Below are 21,806 nucleotides of genomic sequence, written 5' to 3'. Positions count from 1 at the left end.
CAAGAGTGAGCCACAAATGACATATGAAGCCTGCAAAAGGAATAATGCAGTTTTGGTACAGATAAGGAACTGTAAGGGGTAAAAAGTACATTTATGTAAGCAGCATAAGGGAATGGCATGGAATCAGGTTGAAGGAAATTAAGAGGTTCTGAGGAATCGGGAGTTGCTCTGTCTTATGGTATGGATTGTAATATTGATCGATTATGTAAAACTCGCTTATGTATGTAAAGCTCACTTATAAAAATCACTTACAAATGGGTTTTAAAATGGAGAACAGCTAAAAGGCAAAGCTTGCTGGTGAATGAACCATCCGTTGGATTGACCCTGAGCACAGACTGATAGATGAAAACATACACTCAGTACTGAATAACAAGGGCAGTGGAGAATCAACAGCCTAGAAAGATAGCAAACCCTGGGAAGCAAGGCCAATTCACATGTCATGAGAAACTGAGACAAAGTTGAACACATTCCAGAAAGGTGACACCATGGGAGATGGACAGGTGGGGGAGAACAACTCGGAGCCAGTCTGAGCAGTAGGCCAATCGGTGGTTTTGTAGGATAACTGTGCTTGTAGGAAGGTAGAGAAAAATTGCCATAAAGGATCAGATGAAACCAAAGATGAAACCAAAGGGAAATGAATGATTGGAGATAGAAGAACTTGGGAAAGACTGGTAAATGAGTGGAATTTTTGCCAGATTTAACATCCTTGCAGATACGATATATTTACGACACAAAAATGTATTGCAGCAAATTATAAGTCATAAGGGTCATAAGAATTAGGAACAGGAGTAGGCCATCTAGACCCTCGAGCCTGCTCCACAATTCAACAAGATCATGGCTGATCTGGCCGTGGACTCAGCTCCACTTACCCGCCCGCTCCCCATAACCCTTAATTCCCTTCTTGGCTAAAAATCTATCTATCTATGATTTGAATACATTCAATGAGCTAGCCTCAACTGCTTCCTTGGGCAGAGAATTCCACAGATTCACAACCCTCTGGGAGAAGAAATTCCTTCTTAACTCGGTTTTAAATTGGCTCCCCCGTATTTTGAGGCTGTGCCCCCTAGTTCTAGTCTCCCCAACCAGTGGAAACAACCTCTCTGCCTCTATCTTGTCTATCCCTTTCATTATTTTAAATGTTTCTATAAGATCACCCCTCATCCTTCTGAACTCCAACGAGTAAAGACCCAGTCTACTCAATCTATTGTCATAAGGTAATCCCCTCATCTCCGGAATCAGCCTAGTGAATCGTCTCTGTACCCCCTCCAAAGCTAGTATATCCTTCCTTAAGTAAGGTGACCAAAACTGCACGCAGTACTCCAGGTGCGGCCTCACCAATGCCCTGTACAGTTGCAGCAGGACCTCCCTGCTTTTGTACTCCATCCCTCTCGCAATGAAGGCCAACATTCCATTTGCCTTCCTGATTACCTGCTGCACCTGCAAACTAACTTTTTGGGATTCATGCACAAGGACCCCCAGGTTCCTCTGCACCGCAGCATGTTGTAATTTCTCCCCATTCAAATAATATTCCCTTTTACTGTTTTTTTTTCCAAGGTGGATGACCTCACATTTTCCAACATTGTATTCCATCTGCCAAACCTTAGCCCATTCGCTTAACCTATCTAAATCTCTTTGCAGCCTCTCTGTGTCCTCTACACAACCCGCTTTCCCATTAATCTTTGTGTCATCTGCAAATTTTGTTACACTACATTCTGTCCCCTCTTCCAGGTCATCTATGTATATTGTAAACAGTTGTGGTCCCAGCACCGATCTCTGTGGCACACCACTAACCACCGATTTCCAACCTGAAAAGGACCCATTTATCCCGACTCTCTGCTTTCTGTTAGATAGCCAATTCTCTATCCATGCTAATACATTTCCTCTGACTTCGCGTACCTTTATCTTCTGCAGTAACCTTTTGTGTGGCACCTTATCGAATGTCTTTTGGAAATCCAAATACACCACATCCATCGGTACACCTCTATCCACCATGCTTGTTATATCCTCAAAGGTGATAAGTATAGGAGATGTCGGGAAGTATGATACTTTAAACTAGGTTTTATAATTAAAAAGTCCTGCCTTTGAGAAAATTCTAAATTTAATGTAATTGGCCCAATATTATTAACCACAGTGAGACTAATTCATGTTGAAAAATAAAATAGACAATTGCTGTATGATTCTGTTAAGTATATAATTTTGTGATAATGGTGCCAACATTTACTATTTACCTAAAGGCCCTTTTTGTTTCCTCCAGCTTGGCTTCTTTTTCTTCAAGCTGTTGCTTTAGTTCTTTTTTCCGCTCTGAAAGTCTCTCTACTTTTTCCTTCAGATCTTGTGATACTGCAGTTTCATCCTCTAATTGTTCGTGGAAGGTCCTTTTATCCTGCAGGTTTTCCTCGCGAACTTTCCTGATCTGTTCATCTCTCTCTTGCAAACCCTGCAAGGGCAAATAATAGTTTTTTTTTAGTGTGAAAGGCTTATTCAGGAGGTAGGGTTAGCCACATCCATATCTGCTTTAACAGGCTCCACTGCCCTCAGGTATTCAAAATAAAAATGCAATTAAATTTCAACTAATTGATTCATTAGAACTTTAACAACACTTAGGTATAATTTAGTCATATCAGTTATATTGCTTTTCATCATTAAATTACTTACACTAAAACATTTCTATTCCAAGTTGTTATTTTGGTTTAAAAAAAACATAGGCATTACTGCATAGTAACACAAACTAGAAATTTGATGCCTTAATGTGAAAGATAGAAATATGCAAATATAGAATTGTTGGGGTAGCTTATGCTGGTTTTACCAGCGCAATTTGCCTCAAATTAGCAAACCAGTGCAAAAGATCGAGGAATTTCAAGCGCAAGTTATATCTTGGCAAATCGAGTTTCCGCGATCTTTTGCACTGGTTTAAAAAACATTCTGCTGAAAGCCGGCCCACTCCATGGGCCTAAGTTTCCGCCCTCTGTAAAAACGGTGCACCTCCACAACGGTGCGCCGACTTTCTGGAATAAAAAGGGCGCCGAAAACTTACCTTGTGATTCCCCGAGCTCCCCAGGACGTCTTCGGCCTTGGCATGACGCAGCACAAGGGATCGGGGGCGGAGCCAGGTCCTGGCACTGCAAACAGTGCCGGGAACTCTGCATATGCGCGCTAGAGTGTGCGCGAATGTGCAGTAGTTCCTCGCAGCCCAAATCTCTGCGACGCCGCGTGGGAGGGGCCCGAAGCATGCTGCCCCTATTCCTGGCCGAATGGGCTCCCGGGTCATTGAAGATCGGGACTCCCTCCTGTTCAGCTCCTCCACTCCTCCCTCCCGTTCCGCTCCCCCCCACCCCACTCCTGTTCAGCCTCCCCCTCTCCCGTTCAGCCTAACCCCGCCTCCCTCCCGTTCAGCCTCCCCCCGCCTCCCTCCCGTTCAGCCTACCCCCGCCTCCCTCCCGTTCAGCCTCCCCCCAACCCACACCCCCCTCCCGTTCAGCCCTCCCTCTCTCCTCCTCCTCTCCCTCCCCATTCCTCCTCCCCCCTCCCTCCCCACTCCTCCTCCCCCCCTCCCTCCCCACTCCTCCTCCCCCCCTCCCTCCCCACTCCTCCTCCCCCCCTCCCTCCCCACTCCTCTCTCCCCCCTCCCTCCCCACTCCTCTCTCCCCCCCTCCCTCCCCACTCCTCTCTCCCCCCCTCCCTCCCCACTCCTCTCTCCCCCTCCCTCCCCACCATCCTCTCCATCTTCCCTCTTTACCCATCCTCTCCCCCTCCTCTCCCCATCCCCTGCCACTCCCTGACCCCCTCCCACCCTCCCCCGCCCCTCTCCCCCCTTCCACTCCCTGCACCTCTCCCTCCTCTCCCACCCTCCTTCCACTCCCTCCCCTCTCCTTTCCACTCCCTCCCACCCCTTCTACTCCCTCCCCGCTCCTCCCCCCACTCCCCACCCCCCTCCTCTCCCACCCCAGTTTAGAATGGAGCATCTTAGAAATTGCAATTCTCGGCATTTAGTTTGCTCCAGTTCTAGTCAGTTAGAATAGTTTCATTTTAGAACAGATTTTTTTTTTCAAAAGAGGTCGTGTCCGGCCACTTATGCCTGTTTTGCAAGTTTAGGCAGCGAAAACTTACTCCAAACTAACTTAGAATGGAGTAAGTGTCGATTTTTGTACGCTCAGAAAAACCTTGCCTGCACTTAGAAATCAGGCGTAGAGATCGAGAGATGGGGGGGGGGGGGGAGGAGGGGGCGGGGAGGAAAGTTTACAAACATTAAACACTTCACCTTTACAAATAAAGAGCCATCATCAATAATAAATGATAAATAAATCAATAAATCAACCAATTAATCAATCAAAAAAATTAAAAAATAAAATATAAAAAATCAATTAATAAATAAAAAATTATCTCTACTCACCTACTGCAGCACCGAGAGCCCGCCCACCCACCCCCACAGTGTCTGTCTCTGTCTCTGTGTTTCTGACAGTGAGGGGTGGGGGGAGGGAGGGAGGAGAGAGGAGAGGGGGAAGGAGAGGAGGGACGGAGGGAGAGGCTGAACGGGCCGGGGCGCCGCTGACACTTCGGGCCGGGCGGGCCCCACCAATAACCGGAGGCGGGGGGGAGAGAGAAGGGTGGGGGGGGGGGGGGGGGGGCCGGCGGGGAAAGGCTGAACAGGAGATGGGAGGGCGGAAGAGGGAGCTGAACGGGAGGGAGGTCCGAGTCCCGATCTTTGCCCGGTGAGCCCATTCGGCCAGGGCTAGGGTCGGGCCCCTCCCACACAGCCTCGGGGGCGAGGAGCTACTGTGCATGTGCAGAGGTCTCGGCCCTGTTTTCAGCGCCGGGACCTGGCTCCACCCCCGACCCCTTGTGCTGCGCCACGCCGAGCATGAAGACGTCCTGAGGAGACCGGAGAATCACAAGGTAAGTTTTCGGCGCCCTTTTTCTTCCAGAAAGTCAGTGCACCTTATGGAGATGCGCCGCTTTTCCAGAGGGCGGAAACTTGGGCCCTAAGAAACTGATTACTGCACACCAATGAAACTGGTAAATGGCTCTGTATAGTTTTTTTTTAATTCATTTTGTTTCTGGAATCACTGTATTCAACAGGTTCCATCTCATTTATAGAGGAAAAAAGGAGTAGCCTGCATAGACATGATGGGCCGAATGGCTTGCTTCTGTTTTGTAATTTTCTATGACTGGCCTCTGGTGAGATATTCCATGAAGGGGGGAAATTATGAACATTTTTCTAATCTGTGCAGAGATCTACACTGCATATGCCGAACAGTACATGCTAGCCCACAAACAGAACATATTTTGTGTCTGTGCGGATGGCCTATTCAAGAGGCAATGCAGGCGACAGCTGAGTCTCTCTTAGTGGATCCTGTGGCCTTGGAATAATCTATTATATGAAATAAGCACCTGGGAGTTAAGTATTTTGCACCATACAATAGCAATTTTAGTCAGCTGCCATCACTGTTGTCTATAAGTACTTTTAATTTGGTATATTATCAGATCAATGATCTATAAAGAGGATAAGTAATCAGGAATTACAAAATTTTAATTATAATCCCATAAATATGACTCAATAATTGCAAAATATCCTGATTATTGTCAATATGGACTATATTTCATGATTTTCCACACTTTTTTTTCAATATGCCATTCATAAAAATGAGTTATGAACTCGTAAATGTATTGTATTTCAAAAGTTACTTTTAAATTTGAGGAAATAATAGTACAATTATTTGAACTATTTTGTGTATATTTATGTTAATGCAGTTTTCTTATAAAGTAATTTTTGCACTTGACATTAGAGATGGAGATTATGAAGTGGATAACATGTACGGACAATGTCCATGCAAAATAAAAAGTGATATCAATTTTCTCCCATGAATGATGAAGACCGCATAACTCAAAAATGCCTTGAAACAATTCAGAATATTTTTTTAATGGTGAACAACTAGAAACATTGGAGGAGCAGAGATATTTGGGTATCCATGTACATAATTCACAAAAAGTAATCAAAAAGGCTAATGGAATGTTAGCCTTTATTTGGAATACAAAGGGGAAGAGTTTATGCTTCAGTTGTACATAGCCTTGGTCAGATCCCATATGAAGTACTGTATCCAGTTTTGGGCACCACTCCTCAGGATAGATATATTACCCTTGGAGGGGGTACAGCGCAGATTCCCAAGAATACCAGGTCTTAAAGGTTTAAATTATGAGGACAGGTTGCATAAACCTGGCTTGTATCCCCTTGTGTTTAGAGGTTGAGGGGACCTCCAATCAATGTCTATAAAATGATAAAGGGATTTGATAGTTTTTCTTTATCTACCCTATCTCCTCTGGTGGAGGAATCGCGAACAAGAGGGCATAATCAAAGTTAGAGCTGGGCCGTATAGGTGTGAAATCAGGAAGCAATTTTCACACAAAGGGTAGTGGAAATCTGGAACTCTCTCCAAAAGACTGCAGATGCTGGATCATTTGAAATTTTCAAAATTCAGATCGACAGATTTTTGTTAGGTAAGGGTATCAAAAGATAGGAGCAATGGTGAGTGAATGGAATTGAGATACAGATCAGCCATGATCTAACTGAATGGTAGAAATAGCTTGAGGGGGTGAATGGCCTACACCTGTTCCTATATTATGTGGGATAAAATTATATTCCATACTCACTGAGCACTCTAATAAAGTGAAATATTTGTAAATTTAACACGAGTGGTTAAGTATAGGGGGCGTTAGAGTAATTCCCCCTTTTGCCTATCTTCAGAAGAATTGCTTTGTTACTTTGATGATCCCCTAATAAAAATTTAGATAATAATATTGGCTTAAAACAGTCCCAATATTATATAATTCTCTAAACTGGTCATAGATCCACAGAAGACATTCAGTTCCACCAAAAGTATTCAAATTTATCAACAATGGGTTAAAAGAATTGCAGGTTTTTCTGTATACCAATACACTGCACTAAAATGGTGGGATGCAAATTCATGTTTACAGCTTCTTTACATTATGAATAGTTGATGTTAGGTTGTTGAAGGAAGAGGCTTAAGAAGAGATTCCAAAGTGGAGTCAAGAGGGAAGGAAACTGTGTGGCTTGGCACACACCACAATTCAGTACTTCCCAGCAGCCAGTTACAGCATGGTTTTGCCAAAGGCCTAGGAGGAAGGTGCCTGGACATCATGCCCACGTAAGAATGGTACATGGTATGGGAGAACCGAATAATGTGAGGTGGGGGGGAGATAAACTTACAAAGGGGGAATAGAAATAAAATTAGTATTTTTTTATATATACAAAATACTTTTGAGTTTCTGTAAATCTTCATTCAAAATCAGGCCACACAACTTGAATTGTAATGCAAACAATAATTTACCAGGCATGCATTTCCATACCAGAATAAAGAGGCAAAATGTGAAATTAATCTTACAACTACTTATAATTTTAAAGCACTCTTCTGTCGTAGAGCTCAGAGTTTCAGCAGCTCTGAAAACTATTAATTTGGACCTGACAATCCAACCTAGTTCACCTAAACCTGAGGGAATTTTCAAAATTATAGAAAAGATTTGCTTCTGAGGTAGGTGGGGGGCGGAGTAAAAAAGCACAGTTCTAATTGTAAGATTATTCTATGACAAACCATCTGATGACTGTACTTAAATTCAAAGCATAAATGAAAGTGGCTTTGCATATATATTTTTGGGATTTTTAAAAAATGAAACTGATTTGTTCCTTGTTACACACTGACGTTACAAAGTTTTTAAAATGAGAAACTTACTTCTTTAAGTTTTCTAATCGTTTCTGTTTGATCATCCACTATCTTTGTTTTTATCTTCAAAGCATTCATGTCCTGTTTATTTTGCTTTTTTACAGACTCCATCTCTGAAGTTAACAATTCAATCCTTGCCTCGAGCCTTCCTCTGTCTTGAGCCAAAGAAGTACCTGTATAACAAAAGTACACTGACAGGAACCAGTCAAAAGTACAAAATACATACTTTTTATATATTTAATTGCATCCTCATATTGAAGCCTCTTTAACGAGCAAGACATTTATGATTTCCACAAAGAATGTGAATATAACATGCAAACACAGCTCGCCTGGACAACCACTGCATTATTCATTAGCCTGTAAATAAGTCACACTACTTAGCTAATCCTTTAAGCCTCTCACCCATTTTCAACATTTCTATCACCTGTGCTCACAATTTTTATTTAAACTTCTCTGTCTCTTTAGTTGTGTTTTACCTAGATTCTAAAGAGCCAACTTCATATCATAATTTGATTGAAAAAGTGGGTGTGTCACACTGAATATAATTTTAAAAGGTTCAGATATATTCATTCTAAATGAATTTGTAAAGAGAAGCTCAAGAAATTAGGCTAAGTACTTATTGCAAAATCCACTGTACTGGCCACACCCATGATCTTAACACCTGCCTACTAAAATCTATGAATTGCAATCCACGATATGCATATTAAAGAACATTAATATGTGGGAAGTGTGACAGATTTGAGTTCAAATCCCACTTGGGTAAGTCAACGAGTTTAAGTTTAATAAATTTGGTAATTTGGCACTTGGGGTAAAACAAATGGTCATGGGATGAATTATTATCGACAGATTTTCCTGAAGGTAGCAGGACAGGTATATAAAGTGGTTAAGAAGGCATATGGAATATTTTCCTTTGTTAGCCAAGGCACAGAATATAAGAGCAGGGAGATTATGCTTGAACTGTATAAAACACTAGTTAGGCCACAGATTCAGCACATTACAGGAAATATGTGATTGCACTAGGGAGGATACAGAGGAGATTTACATGATTGTTGCCAGGACTGGAGAATTTTAGCCATGAGGAAAGATTGGATAGGCTGGGGTTGTTTTACATCAGAACATAAGAAATAGGAGCAGGAATAGGCCACATGGCTGATCCGATCATGGACTCCGGTCCATTTCCCCGCCCGCTCCCAATAACTTCTCATTCTTCTGAATTCCAATGAGTAGAGACCCAACCTACTCAGCCTTTCCTCATAAGTCAACCCTCTCATCTCCGGAATCAACCTAGTGAACCTTCTCCGAACTGCCTCCAAAGCAAGTATATCCTTTCTTAAATATGGAAACCAAAACTGTAAGCAGTATTCCAGGTGTGGCCTCACCAATACCCTGCATAACTGTAGCAAGACTTCCCTGCTTTTATACTCCATCCCCTTTGCAATAAAGGCCAAGATTCCATTGGCCTTCCTGATCACTTGCTGTACCTGCATACTAACCTTTTGTGTTTCATGCACAAGTACCCCCAAGGTCCCGCTGTACTGCAGCACTTTGCAATTTTTCTCTATTTAAATAATAACTTGCTCTTTGATTTTTTCTGCCAAAGTGCATAACCTCACACTTTCCAATGTTATACTCCATCTGCCAAATTTTTGCCCACTCATTTATGTCCTTTTGCAGATATTTTGTGTCCTCTTCACACATTGCTTTTCCCCCCCATCTTTGTATCGTCAGCAAACTTGGCAACATTACACTCAGTCCCTTCTTCCAAGTCCTTAATATAGTCCCAGCACTGATCCCTGCGGCACCTCACCAGTTATTGATTGCCAACTCGAGAATGAACCATTTATCCCGACTCTCTGTTTTCTATTAGTCAGCCAATCCTCTATCCATGCCAATATATTACCCCCACCCCGTGAACTTTTATCTTGTGCAGGAACCTTTTATGTGGGACCTTGTCAAATGCTGTCTGAAAGTCCAAATACACCATATTCACTGGTTCCCCTTTATCCACCCTGTTTGTTACATTCTCAAAGAATTCCAGCAGATTTGTCAAACATGACTTCCCTTTAATAAATCCATGCTGACTCTGTCTGACTGAATTATGTTTTTCCAAATGTCCTGCTACTGCTTCTTTAATAATGGACTCCAACATTTTCCCAAGCACAGATGTTAGGCTAACTGGTCTATAGTTTCCTGCTTTTTGTCTGCCTCCTTTTTTTAAATAGGGGCGTTACATTTGCAGTTTTCCAATTTGCTGGGACCATCCCAGAATCCACGGAATTTTGGTAAATTACAACCAATGCATCCACAATCCCTGCCACTACTTCTCTTAATACCCTAGGATGCAAGCCATCAGGTCAGGGGATTTATCTGCCTTTAATCCCATTATCTTACTGAGTACCACCACCTCCTTAGTGATTATGTTAAGTTCCTCCCCCCTATAGCCCCTTGACTATCCACTGTTGGGATATTTTTAGTGTCCTCCACCGTAAAGACTGATACAAAATATTTGCTCAAAGTTTCTGCCATCTCCATGTTCCCCATTACTAATTCCCTGGTCTAGTCCTCTAAGGGACCAACATTTACTTTATCCAATCTTTTCCTTGTTATATACCTATAGAAACTCTCGCTATGTTTTTACATTTTGTGCCAGTTTACTTTCATAGTCTATCTTCCCCTTCTTAATCATTTTTTGTGTCATTCTTTGCTGGCTTTTAAAATCTTCTGTCCTCCTCCTAGTTTTGACCACTTTGTATGCCCTTGTTTTTAATTGGATACCGTCCTTTATTTCTTTAGTTAGCCACGGATGGCTATCTTTTCTCTTACACCCTTTCCGTGTGTTTAAGTAGATCAGTTATTGCGACTGAATAGGTTAGGGAGGACCACAGGCCACCCTTGCATCTCTTCCACATCACCCAACTGTCTACCATTCAAAGTATAATTATTTAGTTTTATTTTTAAAAACCAAAATACTACCTTTAATTCAGAGACTTTTCAGCCCATTGTGCCTGTGTCAGCTTTTTGAAAGAGCTATTAAATTAGTCCCACTTCACCAGTCTTCCTTAATAGTCCTGCAAATATTTTCTTTAAGTATATATCCAATTCAAGTTACTACTGAATCTGCTTCAGACAGTGAATTCCAGATTATAACTCATTGCATAAAACTATTTTTCATCTCCTACATAAGAACATAACAAATAGGAACGGGAGTAGGCCAAATGGCCCCTCGAGCCTGCCCCACCATTTAATACGATCATGGCTGATCCGATCATGGACTCAGGTCCACTTCCCTGCTCGCTCCCCATAACCCCTCATTTCCTTCTTTTGCCAATTATCTTAAATCTATGTCCTCTGGGAAGGGAGGACGGGTGGAGACTGAAATGTGAAATTTTATGCGTATAATGCTTCTGGTGAGCCCCATGGCAACGACCTAATGTATCCTGTGCTGTTTAAAATGTATCCTATGCTATTTAAGATAATGTAAGCCTGCAGAGATATTTGCCCACTGAGGAATATCAGATCAAAATCTATGTAAACTGACCCCACACAAATACTTTGAAGGATCTATTCTGCAAAAAAACATTAAGCAGTAACAACTGTTACTTCACTACAACTGCTTGTTAATGCATCGGTAGAAGACTCCACTAATGCTGGAGGACGTGCTGATACGGCTGCCAGTAATGAGAGCCTTCGCATGTCTCTGCAGAGAAGGTGGCTTTTAGCAAAAGACAGGACATCACTACCAAAGGATTTGCTACTATCCAGGAAGCCTCCAAGTTTGGGAAAAGAGCTATAGAGTTACACCGATGGAACCTGAGAGGTGGCAGATGGTGAAGCAGATGGGCAAGTTCCCAGACAGCTCATAGTTCTCTTCCATCACTTCCTGCCAATCCAAGTAATTGTCAGTGTCAACTATAGTGTTGATATTTCTTGGATGATGAAAGTGCTGATATTTGTGGATAAATACACCTTGAGCTCATTCTGTATTTGCTTTTATGATTGGTCTCCCATGTCTTCCATCATTTACTTTAACCACTTTTTTCCTTTTTATATACCTATAGAAACCCTTGCTATCTGTTTTTATATTTTGTGCTAGTTTACTTTCATAGTCTATCTTCCCTTTTCTAATCATTTTTTAAGTCATTCTTTGCTGGCTTTTAAAAGCTTCCCAGTCTTCTGTCCTCCCACTAGTTTTGGCCACTTTGTATGCCCTTGTTTTTAATTGGATACCGTCCTTTATTTCTTTAGTTAGCCACGGATCTATATTAGCAACTTGGAAGAAGGGACTGAGTGTAACGTAGCCAAGATTGCTGACGATAAAAAGATGGGAGGAAAAGCAATGTGTGAGGAGGACACAAAAAATCTGCAAAAGGACATAGACAGGCTAAGTGAGTGGGCAAAAATTTGGCAGATGGAGTATAATGTTGGAAAGTGTGAGGTCATGCACTTTGGCAGAAAAAAAAAATCAAAGAGCAAGTTATTATTTAAATGGAGAAAGATTGCAAAGTGCTGCAGGGATTTATCGGCCTTCAATCCCATCAATTTCCCCAACATCATTTCCTGACTAATAAGGATTTCCCTCAGTTCCCCCTTCTCGCTAGAACCTCGGTCCCCTAGTATTTCTGGAAGGTTATTTGAGTCTTCCTTAGTGAAGACAGAACCAAAATATTTGTTCAGTAGGTCTGCCATTTATTTTTTCCCCATTATATAAATTCACCTGATTGACTGCAAGGGACCTACATCTGTCTTCACTAATCTTTTTCTCTTCACATATCTATCAAAGCTTTTGCAGTCAATTTTTATGTTCCCTGCAAGCTTACTCTCATACTCTATTTTCCCCCTCCTAATTAAACCCTTTGTCCTCCTCTGCTGAATTCTGAATTTCTCCCAATCCTCAGGTTTGCTGCTTTTTCTGGCCAATTTATATGCCTCTTCCTTGGATTTAACACAATCCCTAATTTCCCTTGTTAGCCATGGTTGAGCCACCTTCCCCGTTTTATTTTTACGTCAGACAGGGATGTACAATTGTTGAAGTTCATCCATGTGATCTTTAAATATTTGCCATTGCCTATCCACCATCAACCCTTTAAGTATCATTCAGCAGTCTATCGTAGCCAATTCACGTCTCATATCATCGACGTTACCTTTCTTTAAGTTCAGGACCCTAGTCTCTGAATTAACTGTGTCACTCTCCATCTTAATGAAGAATTCTACCATATTATGGTCACTCTTCCCCAAGGTGCCTCGCACAACAAGATTGCTAATTAATCTGCTTTCGTTACACAAGACCCAGTCGAGGATGGCCAGCTCTCTAGTTGCTTCCTCAATGTATTGGTCTAGAAAACCATCCCTTATACATTCCAGGAAATCCTCCTCTGCCGTATTGCTACCAGATTGGTTAGCCCAATCTATATGCAGATTAAAGTCACCCATGATAACTGCTGTACCTTTATTGCACACATCCCTAATTTCCTGTTTGATGCCATCCACAACCTCACTATGACTGTTTGGTGGTCTGTATACAACTCCCACTAGCATTTTCTGCCCTTTGGTGTTCCGCAGCTCTACCCATGCAGATTCCACATCATCCAAGCTAATGTCCTTCCTTACTATTGCGTTAATCTCCTCTTTAACCAGCAACACTACCCCATCTCCTGAATATTGAATACCCCTGGATGTTGAGTTCCCAGCCTTGGTCACCCTGGAGCCATGTCTCCGTAATCCCAATTACATCATATCCATTAACAGCTATCTGCGCAGTTAATTCATCCATCTTATTACGAATGCTCCTCACATTAAGACATAGAGCCTTCAGGCTTGTTTTTTTAACTCTTTGTCCTTTTAGAGTTATGTTGTAATGTGGCCCTTTTTGATTTTTGCCTTGGATTTCTCTGCCCTCCACTTTTACTTATCTCCTTTCTACCTTTTGCTTCTGTCCCCATTTTTTACTTCCCTCTGTCTCCCTGCATAGATTCCCACCCCCCTGCCATATTAGTTTAAACCCTCCCCAATAGCACAAGCAAACACTCCCCCTAGAACATTGGTTCCGGTCCTGCCCAGGTGCAGACCGTCCGGTTTGTACTGGTCCCACCTACCGCAGAACCAGTTCCAATGTCCCAGGAATTTGATTCCCTCCCTCTTGCACCATTCCTGAAGCCACGTATTCATCTTAACTATCCTGCTATTTCTACTCTGACTAGCACATGGCAATGGTAGCAATCCTGAGATTACTACCTGAGGTCCTACTTTTCAATTTAAATCCTAGCTCCCTAAATTCAGCTTATAGGACCTCATCCTGTCTTTTACCTATATCGTTGGTATGCACCACGACAACTGGCTGTTCACCTCCCTCCCCCCTCCCTCCAGAATACCCTGCAGCCGCTCCGAGACATCCTTGACCCTTGCACCAGGGAGGCAACATACAATCCTGGAGTCTCGATTGCGGCCGCAGAAACGCCTATCTATTCTCCTTACAATAGAATTCCCTACCACTATAGCTCTTCCACTCTTTATCCTGCCCTCCTGTGTAGCAGAGCCACCCATGGTGCCATGAACTTGGCTGCTGCTGCTGCCTTCCCCTGATGAGCCATGTCCCCCAACAGGATGTCGTCTTGAAACACAACGGTGCGCGGAACCGAGTTCAGCAGACTCTGGAAGCAGCCGAGCGAATCCCAAATGGGCACCTGTAGCATATAAACAGTCCTTTGTGTGTGTTGATGCACGTCAATCTTTTCGAAGATTCAACCAGCTCCTGTGTCATGTCGGCGGAGGTTAGGTCCAACTTGGTGAACGACTTCCCCCCTGCTAACGTTGCAAACAGGTCATCCGCCTTGGGTAACAGGTACTGGTCCTGTAACAAGACTCTGTTGATCGTTACCTTGTAGTCTCCGCAGATTCTGACCATGCCATCGCTTTTCAACACCGGAACAATCGGACTGGCCCACTCGTTGAACTCGACTGGCGATATGATTCCCTCTCGTTGAAGTCTGTCCAGTTCGATCTCGACTTTCTCCCTCATCATATATGGAACCGCTCGAGCCTTGTGATGAATGGGTCCTGCATCGGGGACTAGATGGATCTGCACCGTGGCGCCTATGAAGTTGCCGATGCCTGATTCAAATAGCGACGGAAACTTGCTCAGCACTTGGGCACACGAGGCATCAACCACTGAAGATAGTGCTTTGATGTCGTCCCAGTTCCATCGAATCTTTTCCAGCCAGCTTCTGCCGAATAGCGTTGGGCCATCGGAATACTGTTCAATTTGACTTTCAGCATAATAGGAGAGCTTTTGCTGGTGAAGGTGTGTACCCCATACACTTCTTCCTCGGGTTGAGTTGCCTCTCATTTGTTCTGCCACGTGGTGAGTCGCAGCACTCTTGCACATTCGCTGGAGGTGCCCCATTGGTACAATCCAGTGATAAATCGTGCACAGCTCCATTGTATGATACCTTAATTGCTGCACTGCCATTGACTGGTATGAGCTCTTTGGTGTAGGTGCGCAGCTTTGTCTGAATCGGGTTCAGTTTGGGCCTTTGTGCCTTGTTGCCCCAGTTTCTCAAAAGCCTTCTGGCTCATAATTGACTGACTCGCCCCCGTTTCCAACTCCATTGATACAGGAATACTGTTCAATTTGACTTTCAGCATAATAGGAGGGCTTTTGGTGGTGAAGGTGTGTACCCCATACACTTCTTCCTCGGGTTGAGTTGCCTCTCGTTTGTTCTGCGGGATCTGCGCCGGATCGATCATCCTCTGCCGACTCTGCCACGTGGTGAGTCGCAGCACTCTTGCACATTCGCTGGAGGTGCCCCATTGTTTCGCAGCCTTTGCACACGTACTGCTTGAATCGACATTGATGGGCTCGATGATTACCCCCGCAGCGCCAACATGGTGCTAATGGATTTGCATTCACGCCCGATGGCGGACTCTAAATCATACTAGATCTTGCAGCTGCAGACGTGTAGGCCCTGCCAAATGCAATCCTATCTGCTAGCGACGTTATTTTATGCACAGTACTTGCCGGTGAGCTTTGATGCTGGGAAGATATCTGTCTGGTATTATCGCTCATGGATATGAATGCCTGGGCTATTGTGATGGCGTTGCTCAGGTCTAGGGATTTGGCGGACAGCAGCTTGCGAAGAATGACCTCGTGGCCGATGCCAAGCACAAAAAAGTCCCGCAGCATTTATCCCCAAAATCCAGCAAATTCGCAAGTTTTGCAAGGCGTCTCAGGTCAGCGACATAACTCGCCATGTCCTGGCCCTCGGAGCGGTGGTGCGTGTAGAAGCGATACCTGGCCATTAAAATGCTCTCCTTTGGCTTGAGGTGTTCCCGAACCAGTGTACACAACTCTGTATATATCTTCCCGTTGGTTTCTCCGGTGCTAGCAGATTCTTGATGATATTGTGGTCCCACACATGGTGAGGAGAATCGCCCTGTGCTTGATCGCTGTATCATCTCCATCCAGCACGATGGCCACGAAGTACTGGTCGAGATGCTCAACAAAGGCTTCCCAATCATCACCCTCTACAAATCTCTCTAAAACACCAACGGCAGCCATGACCACGTGAAAGTTCGTAATCTGTTACTCGTCGCCAATTATTAAGTATGGAAGAACTCCACAAGACTGAGTACTGTGAGCTAAAACTGATGTGACCTTAGTCTCTTTACTACAACTCCAGAGTGCCTAAGCAGCATGGCAAATAACCCTTTATACTCCCTTGCATGAGGTATGTAGGTGACCCTTGGGCCTCCAACAGTTGCGCCCTCTGGTGGCAAGTCTTACACAGTTACAATGTTTACATACATAACAACTTTAATCTATTTTCCTAGTCCACTTTAGCCAACTCTGCCCTCATACCTTTGTAGTCTCCTTTCTTTAAGCTTGTACGCTGGTTTGAGATCCAACTTTATCACCCTCCATCTGAATTTGAAATTCAACCATGCAGGAGTCACTCATTCCAAGAGGATCCTTTACTAGGAGATTGTTTATTAATCCTGTCTCATTACACAGGACTAGATCTAAGATAGCCTGCCCCCTGGTTGGTTCCGTTACATACTGCTCAAGGAACCCGTCCCTTATGCACTCTATGAACTCTTCCTCAAAGCTACCCTGACCAATTTGATTTGTCCAATCAATATGGAGGTTAAAATCACTCATAATTATTGCTGTTCCCTTTTTACAAGCCCCCACTATTTCCTGGTTTATACTCCAACCAACAGAGTTGCTACTGTTAGGGGGCCTATAGACTACGCCCACCAGTGACTTATTCCCCTTAATATTCCTTATCTCCACCTAAACTGTTTCAACATCCTGATCATTTGAGCCAATATCATTTCTGACTATTGCAGTGATTCCATCTTTGGAGCAGAGGAGACTGAGAGAAGATTTGATTGAGGTGCATAAAATTATGAGGGGCCGAGATAGAGTGGATATGAAAGACCTATATAATGTGGTATAGATATAAAGTAATTGGTAATAGGATTAGAGTGGAGTTGAGGAGAATTTTTTTTACCCAGAGGGTGGTGGGGGTCTGGCACTCACAGCCTGAAAGGGTGGTAGAGGCAGAAATCCTCATCTCATTTAAAACGTACTTGACTATGCACTTGAAGTACCGTAACCTACAGGGCTATGGACCAAGAGCTCGAAAGTGGGATTACACTGGATAGCTCTTTTTCGGCCGGCACAGAGATGATGAGCCGAATGGCCCCCATCTGTGCGTAAATTTCTTTGATTTTATGTAACGAGTACACCAAATTGTATTGTACATGCTAAGTCCAGAACCTGCAATGGTAGGTTTAAAAATTACACCAACATTTTTCAATAATTTCCTGCTGAAAGGTTCTCTCAATTTATTTAGAAGGTTAAAAATAAAATTCAGATGAATTATGGAAATACACAATTACAGTAAACTTTCATAACTTGCAGCAGAGGATGGTTTAAAAACCTATATCATAGCTTTTAAGAAGGTAAAAACAATTGAAAAACTATGCACCGATTTCTTTGTTTAATACTTCTATTAAATTATCCAATGTTTGGTTATCCTGCTAAACATTAATAGCAATATCTTATCACACTGAATATATATGGAGTGTAAAAGGAAACCTAGATAAGGAGCAGCACAAGAACATAACCTCAATGTCCTATTTAAGAACATAAGAACAGAGAATTAGGAGCAAGAGTAGGCCATATAGCCCCTCGAGCCTGCTCCACCATTCCATAAGATCATGCTGATCTTCAACATCAACTCCACTTTCCCGCATGGTCCCCATATCCCTCGATTCCCTTAGATTCCAAAAATCTATCAATCTCGGCCTTGAACATACTCAACAATATCCATCATCGGCTCTGCAATAAATGCTCCATTTATATTACAACAGAGTGAGGCAACAGCATTGCGATTTAAATAATAGCCAGGCAATAGGGCCTCTTGTGTATTGACACACAGTTCAAGATGCAGTCCTTCTATGTATTGTCAGAGACACAGAACTGGTGACAAACACAAGCAGCATGCTACCAATATCTCTGCCTGCAGATGGGCTGAGCACTCAATCCATAAAGCCAGTCCATATGGTTGGAGATCAAAGCTAAAAAAGGGCTTGTTACAATAGTAGTGGTGTATTAATAACTTGTGGGAAGGAAATGGAAGGGGAAATCTGCAGTCAGATTAGAAAGATGAAAAGGAACAACTGATGAAATAGATCAAGTAAATGAGCTAACGTGGATGAGCACCTTGGCAGTAGTACCACAGTATGATATGGTTTAAGATCCAACTGGAAAGGAAAAAAAAAAATCGCTATAAAAACTAAAATACCAGAATGGTTGAGGGCAGATTTTAGAAAGATGAGGAGCAAGCTAGCTCCGGTGAGGTGAAAGGACAAATTGGTACACTAAACTATAGAACAAGAGTGGCTTTTAAAAAATAAATTGTGACATGCAGAATAGGTATATTCCATTAAAAAAGAAACTACTAATAATTTTAGGATGCCACATATAATACAAGAAGTTAGAAATCAATCAAAATTGAAGAAGCGGGCCTATGAAGACTATAATAATAATAATAATAAATGAAAAACTAAAGGAGAATATTAGAAAGAAAGGTTACAACACAAGGAAAGCGAAGAGGGAGTTTGAGGAAAAGAAAATCCAAAAATCATCAAAAGGAACAGTGAAGTATTTTGTAAGTAATTCAGCAGAGAAAATTGTTCACTGAGGTGCGCTCTGACAGGAGAGAATAGTCAATTTATAGGTGACTGAAAGGTGGGGGATGAATTTAATAAATAATTCACATCAGTATTTACTAAAAGGGATATCAGAGGAGGTGAATCCTAAAGTGTTTGAGAGCTAGATGAGCAGTATTATAATGAATAATGAAAATTTAGGTTAGTTACATCCTGGGATCCCGAGGAAGAAAATCACAGATGCCACAGAAATTATATTTCAGGGCTCTATTGAGTGTGGATGTGTGCGAGAGGACTGGAGCATGGTCAATATAGTACTTATTTTTAAAAAGAGAGACAGAACTAATCTGGATAATGATAGGCCAGTGTTTCATTAAGGATGAAATTACCACGTACCTAGATAGAGAGAAAATAGTTAGAAGTAACCAACACGGATTCACGCTTGACAAATCTCAATTCATTGAGGGGATAACAAACATGGTAAATGGGGAGAAATGCAGCGGATGCACTGTGTATGGACTTTAGGAAAGGCATTGACAACGTACCACACAACAAACTGTAGAAAAGATTAAGGGGTAGAGAATTAGGGAGCGAGGGGTGGAGATAGTAAATAGGTTGAAAAACATAGGTTGGAATTAGTGTCCCTCAGCGTACATTTCTGGGGTGTAGAATAGTTCAGTCATAATAATTACATAATAACTTCAGTCTGGCCAATGTGTATATCAATGATTAAGATATAATCCTAGAGGAAGTGGCGTCAAAATCTTCAGATGAGACTCAAATAAGAGACATAGTTAGTTCTTTAAAAAAACAAAGAAAGCTGTAAAGTGATATCGATAAGATGGGAAAATGGGCGTAAAAGTGGCAGGTGGAATTCAATGTCAGTAAGTGTGAGCTGAAAAAAATAACAGCAGTAATTATATTCTGAACAGAAGTAGGCTTGGTCTGTGGAAAAGCAAGGGGATTAGGGCTACAGGTTCACATGACAAAAAATGTCCAAGAGAAAGAAAGGGATATAAAGAGAAAAAAGTTTACATTGAAAGTATTTCCCTTTCCTTTAAGTCTCCATACAAAGAACTAAAGAGAACATTGCATATAAAACCACAAGGTGGCATTAAAGTTTTACATTCAATCTTTAGAATAATCTAAAGCCTCCCACAAATACATTGGAGTACACCTGAAACTGTTTATTATTTTGATAAAATCATGTCTCACTGTCATTTTTCTTTTTCCTTCATTAATATTTACAATCCTTTCAAGAAATGTAGGGTAGTAGTTACAATTCTTATCAAATTCCTCTCTGACATTTTAATTAAAATGCTGTCCCGTTTAAAACAAACATGTTAATGATTCCATTCAAACAGCAGAGAGGAATTTGATACAAATACATCAAGTATGATAACATCGCCAACAGTAATTTCTACTTTCATATCTTACCTCGTCAAAAAATTCAACGGATAATTTATTTAAGATAAACAACATAGCAGGTAGTGATGATTTGTCTAGCTTCAAGGTGACATTACAGAGTTTTTAAAAAATGACTAAACTTGGATGACTGCAAAATAAGTTTTAGATGGCTTAATTTACATCCAAAGAAATCAGGACAGGCTCAGCCAGTGAGCAGACTTGACAGATACAGTTCAACATTGGTAAGTTTAAAGCTCATGAGAGTAGATGAAAGAAATGTGAAGTAAATATTAAATGGCAACACACTTCAAGAAACAGAGCAGGAAAGAGATCTAGAGATTTTGGTGGGTAGGTGTTTAAAGCCATTGGTTTGGTGTTTGAGGCATATAGAAAGCAAAAAAAAACCTAGAATGCATAGCTAGGAGCATGACTTGAGTCAAAGGGGGTAATGTTGCTGTTTTTAGCCTTGGTGAGACTGCTTCTCGAGTAGTGTCATCCTCTCTACATTACCGAAAAGATATAGAGCAAATAGAGGGTGCTCAGAGGAGGGCTATGAAGCTGATTCCTGAACTAAAAGGGCCAAGTTATAAAGAAAGATGGCCTGCCCTCGTACTATATTCTCAGAAGAGGACTAGTGGGCAGGGGGGGGTTTAGTCAGCAGTCTAACATTTTAAAGGTATATGGAAAAAAGTGACAGAAACATGGAATAGACTGGCAGTTGAGATGGTGGAGCAGAAAAGAATGGCACATTTTAAAAACAAGAACTGGGTGGTAAATAGATATAAGGCTATTCATTGTATGGTGTCTTCACGCAGGTCAGGGGAGCGCCGCAGGCAGGCGGGGTGTAAGTATCAGAGCAGGCCCAGGATCCAGGCGGTGCTCCCTGACCTGCGTGAAGACACTATCGGCGGCAGGCAGGGTATAAGTATCAGAGCTAGCCACTGCAGGGAGCAGCACGAGCTGGTCCAGGAATGCGACGACTTTGAAGAGGGCAAATGGACTGATGTCATCGGAGTCCAGGCAGCCCACTGGAGCGGAACGAGACTAGTGGCTGGTCGGGACCCTGGTGGAGGAGGAGCAGTGAGGCCTGGAGATCGAGCCCAGCAGGAGGCGGCGTTCGAGTACAGCACAGAGCAGAGATCAAGCCCAGTGCGGAGCGGTGATCAGAGGCGGTGAGCAGCGGAGGATCGATGGGGTCGTGGCCTAGGAGCATTGCAGCGTACAACAACAGCAGGGTCGTGGTCCAGGAGCATTGCAGTGTATAACAGCGGGGTCATGGTCCAGGAGCGGAGCAGTGTATAACAGCGGGGTCTTGGTCCAGGAGCGGTGTAGTGTATAACAACAGAGGGGTCGTGGTCCAGGAGCGGCGCAGTGTACAACAGCGGGGTCATGGTCCAGGAGCGGCGCAGTGTATAATAGCGGGGTCATGGTCCAGGAGCGGCGCAGTGTATAACAGCGGGGTCGTGGTCCAGGAGCGGCGCAGTGTATAAC

General features: G+C 42.8%; 1 protein-coding gene across 6 annotated transcripts in view; it reads right to left on the bottom strand.

Annotated features, from left to right (window-relative positions):
- lrrcc1 (leucine rich repeat and coiled-coil centrosomal protein 1) overlaps nt 1-21,806 on the bottom strand; it is a 371,497-nt gene that overhangs the window by 26,058 nt on the left and 323,633 nt on the right. For 4 of the 6 annotated variants that reach the window (XM_070893371.1, XM_070893406.1, XM_070893380.1 and 1 more), the window contains 2 exons: nt 7,743-7,924; nt 2,229-2,437 (listed from right to left, as the gene is read on the bottom strand). In XM_070893371.1, coding sequence (XP_070749472.1) covers nt 2,229-2,437; nt 7,743-7,924 — 391 coding nt within the window. The remainder of the gene's footprint in view (nt 1-2,228; nt 2,438-7,742; nt 7,925-21,806) is intronic. The other 2 variants (XM_070893397.1, XM_070893416.1) reach the window with 1 other exon arrangement.

Source organism: Pristiophorus japonicus, chromosome 1, assembly GCF_044704955.1.
Source record: "Pristiophorus japonicus isolate sPriJap1 chromosome 1, sPriJap1.hap1, whole genome shotgun sequence".
Lineage (NCBI taxonomy): Eukaryota > Metazoa > Chordata > Chondrichthyes > Pristiophoridae > Pristiophorus > Pristiophorus japonicus.
The sequence above is the reverse complement of the archived record's forward strand: the minus strand, read 5'-3'. Positions and strand labels throughout refer to the sequence as shown.